The sequence below is a fragment of the Megascapheus bottae genome, chromosome 1 (assembly GCF_031878675.1).
Source record: "Megascapheus bottae isolate mThoBot1 chromosome 1, mThoBot2.hap1, whole genome shotgun sequence".
NCBI classification, from domain to species: domain Eukaryota; kingdom Metazoa; phylum Chordata; class Mammalia; order Rodentia; family Geomyidae; genus Megascapheus; species Megascapheus bottae.
Window position 1 is genome coordinate 42,787,083 of NC_143509.1, and position 8,361 is coordinate 42,795,443.

The window sequence follows — 8,361 nt, forward strand, 5'->3', positions numbered from 1 at the left end:
TAAAATATTTAGACTGTTACTTTTATTGGAAATGCGTACAGCAAACCTGATGGCCATTTATCTTGGAAATCATTTGTATGCATTGTTTTTTACTCTCCCCTGCTTGCTAGCAATAAATTTGCATTTTTTTGAGATTTCTCATAAATTATTCATTTTACTATGGGGTTTACCTTCCTTTAATTCTCAAAGTTAATGAGATTTTGTTTTTTTATTAAAGAATTTATTAACATTGATTTTTACATCATATTTCAAATGACATGTTTAACAATTATTCAAGAAGGGAATCTATATATAATCACAGGCACTTAATTTTTAGAACATAATCAAAATTAGGCTAAGGGTTTATATATGATAAATACATATTAATCTATGTAATATATATATAAACATTATATCTATAGAGTCATAAGTTTTTTTTGTTTTTGTTTTTTTGCCAGTCCTGGGCTTGAGCTCAGGGCCTGAGCACTGTCCTTGGACTTTCTCAAGGCTAGAGCTCTACCACTTGAGCCTCAGCACCACTTCTGGCTTTTTTTCTATGTATGTGGTACCGAGGAATCGAACCCGGGTCTTCATGCATGCTAGGCAAGCACTTTAACCACTAGGCCAAACTCCCGGCCCCGAGTCATAAGTTTTTATGTCTATGTAGTTGTGTTTATATTTCCAGTACTATGTCCATAGCATTGGGTATGCAAATATTGAGTCCTCGCTCTTGCTCTGTTTGGATCTAATAGCCACATATTAAGGATACCATGCACCATTTGTTCCTTTGGTCTTGACTTGTCTCACTCAACATGATTCGCTCTAGATTCATCCACTTCCTGTGAATGCTATTATTTCATCTTTTCTGTTGGCTATGTAGAATTCCATTGTACATATATATACTACATTTTCTGTACCAATTCATCTGCAGTAGGGCACCTGGATTGTTTCCATCGCCTGGCTATTGTGAATATTGCAGAGATAAACATAACTGAGCAGGTGTCCTTATCATATCCTGGGTTATGATGTTCAGGGTAGATGCCCAGAAGTGGTATGGCGGGATCATAGGGAAGCTCAATTTTCAGTTCTTTAAGAAACCTCCACACTGCTTTCCAGAGTGGCTGAACTAGTTTACAGTCCTCCAGCAGTGGGTAGGGTTCCTTCTTCTCCACAACCCCGCCAGCATCTGTCATTGTCTGAGTTCAAAATCTTGGCCATTTCTTGTTGGGGTAAGGTGGTTTCTTAAGGTTTTTTTAATTTGCATTTCCTTTATGACCATGGATGATGAGCATTTTCTCATATGCTTTTCTGCCATTTTAACCTCTTCTTTTGATAAGTTTCTCTTTAGTTCCCTTGCCCATTTAGTAAATGGTTTGCTGGGTTTGGGGGGAATTAGTTCCTTGAGTTCCCTGTAGATACTAGATATTAAGCATTTGTCTGATGTATTATTGATAAATATCTTTTCCCAGTTGGTTGGCTGTCTCTCTACTTTTGTGGCTATGCTTTGATCTGTGCAGAAAGTTTTTATTTTTAGGTAGTCCCATTTATCGAGTCTTTCTCCAATCTGTTGTGACCCTGGGATTCTGTTCAGGAATCTTTTGCCTATGCCTATGAGTTCCAGTGTCTCTCCTACTCTATCATGTAGCAGTTTCACGGTTTCCAGTCTGACACTGAGGTCTTTGATCCACTTTGAGTTCATGCTTGTGCATGGCGAAAGGCTAGGGTCAATTTTTAGTTTTCTGCATGTGGCTGCCCAGTTTTGCCAGCACCAATAATTGAATAGGCTGTGTTTGTTCCCTGTATATCTTTGGCTCCTTTGTCAAATACAAGTTGACTATAGGTATTTGGTTCTATTTCTGGATCTTCTGTTCTGTTCCATTGATCTTCTGGTCTATTTTTGTGCCAATACCTTGCTGTTTTTGTTATTATGGCTCTATAGTAGAGTTTGAAGTCTGGTATTATAATACCATCTGCACTGCTCTTTTTGCCTAGAATTGTTTTGGCTATTCTAGGTCTTTTCTTGTTCCATATGAACCTTTGGATTGTATCTTCTATTTCAGTAACGAGTGTCTTTGAGATTTTGATGGGGATTGCCTTGATTTGTATATCAATTTTGGCAGTATAGCCATTTTCACTATGTTGGTTCTCCCTATCCATGAGCATGGAATGTCTTTCCATTTCCTAGTGTCCCCTTTAATTTCTTTTGTTAGGCTTTTATAGTTTTCATTAAATAATTCCTTTACATCTTTGGTTAAGTTAATTCCTAAATATTTTATTCTTTTGTGGGATGAGATTTGGTTTTTAATCCTGTTTCTGTGTCTTGGTAGACTTTTTACTAAGTAAGTTTGCATTTCTATTATTAGGTTCAATCTTATGACCCAGAAACCAATTCTTGGCTACTTCGTGCAGCTATTCCAATTGCCAAGAGATGTATAACTGCTGTCTCCTTAAACAACCTGATCTACGTTGCTGGTGGACTGACCAAAGCAATATACTGCTATGATCCAGTTGAAGATTACTGGATGCATGTACAGAATACATTCAGCCGACAGGTAAAGAGTCCAAAAGACTAATTAATCTATGAGTGGCCAAGTACATGGTAATTATTAGGACACTGGAATTTCACTCAATCTATTACTGAATGTTTTCAACTGTCACATATTGTTGAGGACTTACAGTGTAGCTCCTTGAAATGTGTCTCCATTAGAGCCTTTCTCCTATGCCCCAAACTCCTCACTGTTTAATATGGGTGTTGAAGATTTTAGACTTAAAAGCCTCTGCTGGCATTTCATTCCTGTAATACTTGTTAGTGAAGAGGATGATATCTGAACAACATGGTTATGAAGACCATCAGACAGAGAAGTCTGTGAAAATCTCCACTAAACTACCAAAAAAGCCAGAAGTAGATCTGTAACTCAAATGGTTGAGCAAAAGAAAATCAAGGACAGCAACTAGGCCCTGAGTTCAAGCCCCACAACCAGCAACAACAACAAAATAATAATAATTAATTTTAGGCTTGGAATGTGGCTTAGTGGTAGAGTGCTTGCTTAGCATGCATGAAACCTTGGGTTTGATTCCTCTGTACCACAAAAAAAAAAAAAAGAAGAAGAAGACGGCCAAAAGTGTCGCTGTGGCTCAATGGTAGAGTGCTAGCCTTGAGCAAAAGAAGCTAAGGGACAATGCTGGGCCCTTAAGATACTGATTTGCTAGGATCTGGGGGATTAGCTTCTCTCCTTTCTCACTACCAATACTACCAAGCTTTTCTGTGTAATCATTATTGATAGCTAGTATTGGAATCATTTATAAAAGATTGCCTATAGTTTTGTTTTGGGTTTTTGGGGGGTGGGCGATGGGCAGGGCAGTCCTGGGACTTGAAATCAGGGCCTGGTAACTGTTACTGAGATTTTTTTTTTTTCTTGTTTAAGGCTAGCACTCTACCACTTGAGCCACATTTCCACGTGTGCCTTTTTGATGGTTAATTAGATGTAAGAATCTCATGCTTTCCTGCTCAGAGTGACTTCAAACCTCAATCATCATATTTCAGTCTTCTGAGGAGCTAGGATTACAGGTGTGAGCCACCAATGCCAAGCTGCCTGCACTTTTAATTCTGTAATAGGAAGGAGTTTATACATAAATATTAAAGTTGTCATGTTGATTTTTACATTGTAGTTAGAACTTTTGAGAATTGTAGATCATTGAATATTAGATGAAAATTTACAGTTTAGCCCATAATTGATACAGTTTATGGGTCATAGTCTGCATAAAAATGTCATTCACTTAAAATAATGAACCATGTTCTTCTGGGTAGTATATAAACACTTAATGTAGGATTTTTACATACCCATGAATTCTTTCAGATTTTTGTTTTTTCTGTGCTGGTACTGAGCTTGAACTTAGTGCCTTGTTCATTTCCTTAATTTTATTTTGCACTAAGCTTGAGCATATATCTCCATTTGAGCCATATCTCCACTACTGGCTTTTTGATGATTAATTGGAGATAAGAGTCTTAGACTTGTCCAGCAACATGGCCTAGTGGTAGAGTGTTTGCCTAGCATGCACGAAGCCTTGGGTTCCATTCCTCAGTACCACATATTCAGAAAAAAAACAGAAGTGGAGCTGTGGCTCAAGTGGTAGATGCTAGCCCAAGGACAGTACCCTGAGTTCAAGCCCCAGGACTGGAAAAAAAAAGTTTCAGACTTTCCTGCCCAGACTGACTTCAAACCTTTTCTTCAGATCTCAGCCTCCAAAGTAATTAGATTACATACATGAGCCACCAGTGCCCCGCTCATTCTTTCAGATCATAAGATAGTATCCATCTATTATATAAATCCACTAAGGGTTAATTTCTTCTACCAGAGTGAAAGATATATATAGTTATATAGTTATATAGTTATATATATAGTTATTGACCCCAATACTAAAATTTAGCTTCAAACTCCATTGTGTAAGATATTAATTGTTAAATGTTACTTGGAAAATTTCTGTGTCCCGCCCAAGGACTCTAACAATAGTATTTTGTTCATTTCATTGCATATTCCTCTCATTCATTCATTCATTCATTCAACTTGAGATTCATTTTCTTTCCTTCTTTTTTTTTTTGTTGCCAGTCCTGGGGCTTGATCTTGGGGCTTGAACTCAGGACCTGGGTGCTGTTCCTGAACCTCTTAGTGCTCAAAGCTAGCTCTCTATCACTTCAGCCATAACACTACCTCCAGAGAAATCGAACCCAAGGCTTCATGCATGCTGAGCAAGTATTCTACCACTAGGCCTCACTCCTGGCTTTGAGATTCATTTTCTAGTGTGAATAATGCTCCTGCTCCTTGGCCATGTAATAACTATTAGAGTAGGAGAAGCTAGTCAAACTCTTCAAAGATGTTTTCGTTTAATTTCCTTTAAGTGAGCTGGAAGTGTAGCTCAAGTGGTAGTGCTTTGCCTGGTGAACTAGAAGCCCTGGATTCAATCCTCAGTACTGGGGGGTATAAGAGGGGTATTACCATTAAGTTAAATCATTCTTACTAGCCCACTGTACCCATCATACTTCCACAGTTACTAACATATCTATCTAAATACTCATCCGTGCAAACTTATCCAACACTCACACATTGAACGAGAGTTGGACATGAAGGAGCTTGGGCCCAACTTATTGTTTTATATATATGTTTATGTATTATGTCTCCCTTTTAAAAAATCCTGTCTATGTTAAATTTGTTACCAACTTCTTTATCTACAATAGCTAATTTTTTCTTTGTGTATTTGGTTAAACAGGAAAATTGTGGTATGTCTGTGTGCAATGGTAAAATATATATCCTGGGTGGAAGACGGGAAAATGGAGAAGCCACAGACACTATCCTATGTTATGATCCTGCAACCAGTATCATCACAGGGGTAGCCGCAATGCCCAGGCCAGTGTCCTACCATGGCTGCGTGACCATTCATAGATACAACGAGAAGTGCTTTAAGCTCTAAAGCCAGAATACCTCACCAAGAAGCCACAGTAATCCCACACAAGAGCATTTAAAAACTCACGGTTGGGAATTTGACTTATATCCTTTGTACCATGTGTAAAAAAAAAAAATCCTGTGCCTTTCTCTCAAAAATATCAACTCTTCAGTCTATAATAAAGCCTTTCCAGTAACTGAAAGAACATTGTTGTTATTAAGGATAATGGTGGCTGTTGCTTGGCCTTGGGAGTGTACGTTTATATTTTAAGAAGCCTGTGTGGACTAAGAATTAATGTCTGCATCTTTTTTAGAAATTTGTCAATGGTTTCTTCAGTTATATATGTTTATCTTTGTAAAAATGCATATTCTTTTTTTGTTATTGTTCTTTCATATGCTGAGAAAACTACATGACTGAGGCTTCATTTGGGTTAATCAACTAATGCTAAAAAATGCTTTAGAAAGCATTCTGAGAGGAAAATCAATTAAAAAATCTTTGTCACATATTGCATATCTGAACTGGCAATTTTTATTACAGTTTTTTTATTCTGTAACTGATAAAAATATCAATTGAGAATTCAGGTATCACAAAATATTGATTTATTATAACTTCATTCTTAGAAGAGCTATCTTTATAATAAACATGTTTTGTGAGGTTATGCAGAGATACAAAAATAGGTGTGCATAAAAGAGGGATCAGAATTACAGACTTGATTCCTAAGAAAAACTAAATAATTATTGGAGGAAAAAATGTAACCCGCTGTAACTCTTAAAATATTTATGTGTCATCTCTAAATCCTCGTAAGAAAGCATCTTCTTAAACCTGACCAAGAGGTTAAAATCAATTTTACAATATTGTTTTGTGGTAGACAAGAACAGGCTTGCTCCCCAAGGTAGTAGGATTTGACCTTGTTAGTTTAATGCTTTGACTTAGGATCTCTTCCCTGGTTATGCTGCCTTATGTGAAATCTCTGCCTTTAGCAGGCTAAAAAGCAGGGACCACTTACCTCAGTGGGTCCACATTTCTTGTAAATTTAGCTGAGAAAAACTAACAGCAATAGTTCTAGTTTCCTAAGAAAAATAGTTCATTTGGTATGCCTATTTTGCAAAATATTGCTCAGAGTTCTATAAAATAAACTTCTTTTGTCTGAACTTTTCAACTCCATTTGAAAAAACTTGCCAGTTTCCAGACAGCAATGTAAACATTTTTCTTAGGCAAATGAATGGAAATGGCAGGAACTGCAACAGAAGTAATGATTATAATTCCTGGGTGGACAGATACAATTGACAACATTTGGGGCATGTACCAGGTAGCCTGCTGTATTTTGATTTCCCAGTCACCATCATTATTCACATTATAATGGTATACTTGTCATAGTAAGGATGATACCAATACTCTATAATTACAGTGTCACCAGATTTCAGTTAAAAACAAGGTACTCATCAAAAATGTAACATGAATGTTACAGACATTTCAGATAGAGAAACTTTAATGCTTAGTCTGAACCTAAATTCTAAGGGAAAATTCTCTTAGAGAATTTCTACTTTACAAGTCATAATTTATATGATAAATAACTTTCTGATAATTCTCAAAGCAATTCAGAAAAGTTACCATTTTTGGTTGTAAGACAGTTATATGTACAATTGAGAAACTTGGACTGTTCCTTAATAGTAAACATCTGCATGACGCTTTTATAGCAAATGTTGCATACTGTAGATTCTGTATAGAAGTGTATGAAACGTTTTGTGAATGCTTAGGATTCTATAAGTGACAATTGTTGCTTTCATGTCTGTTTGTATGATCATATCAGTCTATAAATGGAAACATCACATAAAAAGCCTTGTCAAGATAACTTTGGATTCTGTCTGTTTTAAAAACATTAACTCTTGTATTTCATGTGTATTTTTAATGCCCATGTGTTTATGTAGCAAATTTGAAATGAAACCCCAAAATTCAAAATGTTTAAACACAGACCTCACACCAATACTGTTTTTTTTCCTTTGTATAATTTAAACTACATAAAATTGAGTAGTTAGTATTTATGTTGAAGATCAACAAGAATTCACTTGAAACCTAGAAAAATTGAAGTGACTATTTTTCAAGTTGCCCAATTGATATTTTAACTTTATCTTTCTTTACTATGTAGTTTTTTATTAAAAATTACATTACCCTTGATAAAGTAAAAATTTAAGGTATAATTTTAGGGTATATCAAAAGGGACATATCAGCCAAGTTGTGCCATATTATATTTATTCTGTTATCCCATAGGTGATACTTGTAGGAGCCTCTGAGTTTGTATGTACATGTATATATGTAGATAAGACAGTATGGTTGTGTATACTTATATATACAAACACTGAGAAGTTTTGCCATGTGTGATCATCAGAACAATGCACATAAAGTAAAAATTAGTTGATCATTTTTCAATTTCCAGAGATTTTATTTAGGCATTTCTAGAGTTCTTTTCCTTGTGAGGTACAAGATGAATATTAGTAATGATGACTTGTATACTGTCAATCTTTATGACATGCCAGAATCTATAGTAATGATGACTTGCTTATGTCAGAAAACAAAATAGTCATAGAGATGAGTTTGCATAACCCAACTGTAATACCTCAGTTGGAAAGAGAATTTTAATGTGTGTTTTATGGATGAACAGAAAAGCAAAATATGTTTTTGAGTGTGTGTTTTCATGGACTGTAATCCTTTCCCATGTTTTTCTTTATATATATTGCAAACGTGACCTAACTTCCTCCTTTTGGGCTGTAAAAATTCCCACTGACTTCACTGCGCAGATAAAAAAAAAAAATAAGATCTTGGGACTGGGGGCATGGTCTTGCTTAGCATGCACCGAGTCCTGGGTTCAATTCCTCAGTACTACATACACAGAAAAAGCTGGAAGTGGTATTGTGGCTCAAGTGGCAGGGCACTAGCCTTGAGCAA

At 36.0% G+C, this 8,361-nt stretch overlaps 1 protein-coding gene across 4 annotated transcripts in view; it reads left to right on the forward strand.

Annotated features, from left to right (window-relative positions):
• The window catches only part of Klhl24 (kelch like family member 24), a 44,775-nt gene extending 36,913 nt beyond the window's left edge, over positions 1 to 7,862 (forward strand). For all 4 annotated transcript variants that reach the window (XM_090342840.1, XM_090342819.1, XM_090342849.1 and 1 more), the window contains exons 7-8: positions 2,343 to 2,531; positions 5,245 to 7,862. In XM_090342840.1, the coding sequence (XP_090198966.1) occupies positions 2,343 to 2,531; positions 5,245 to 5,445 (390 nt within the window). In that variant the 3' untranslated portion in view covers positions 5,446 to 7,862. The remainder of the gene's footprint in view (positions 1 to 2,342; positions 2,532 to 5,244) is intronic.
• The last annotated feature ends 499 nt before the right edge of the window (positions 7,863 to 8,361 follow it).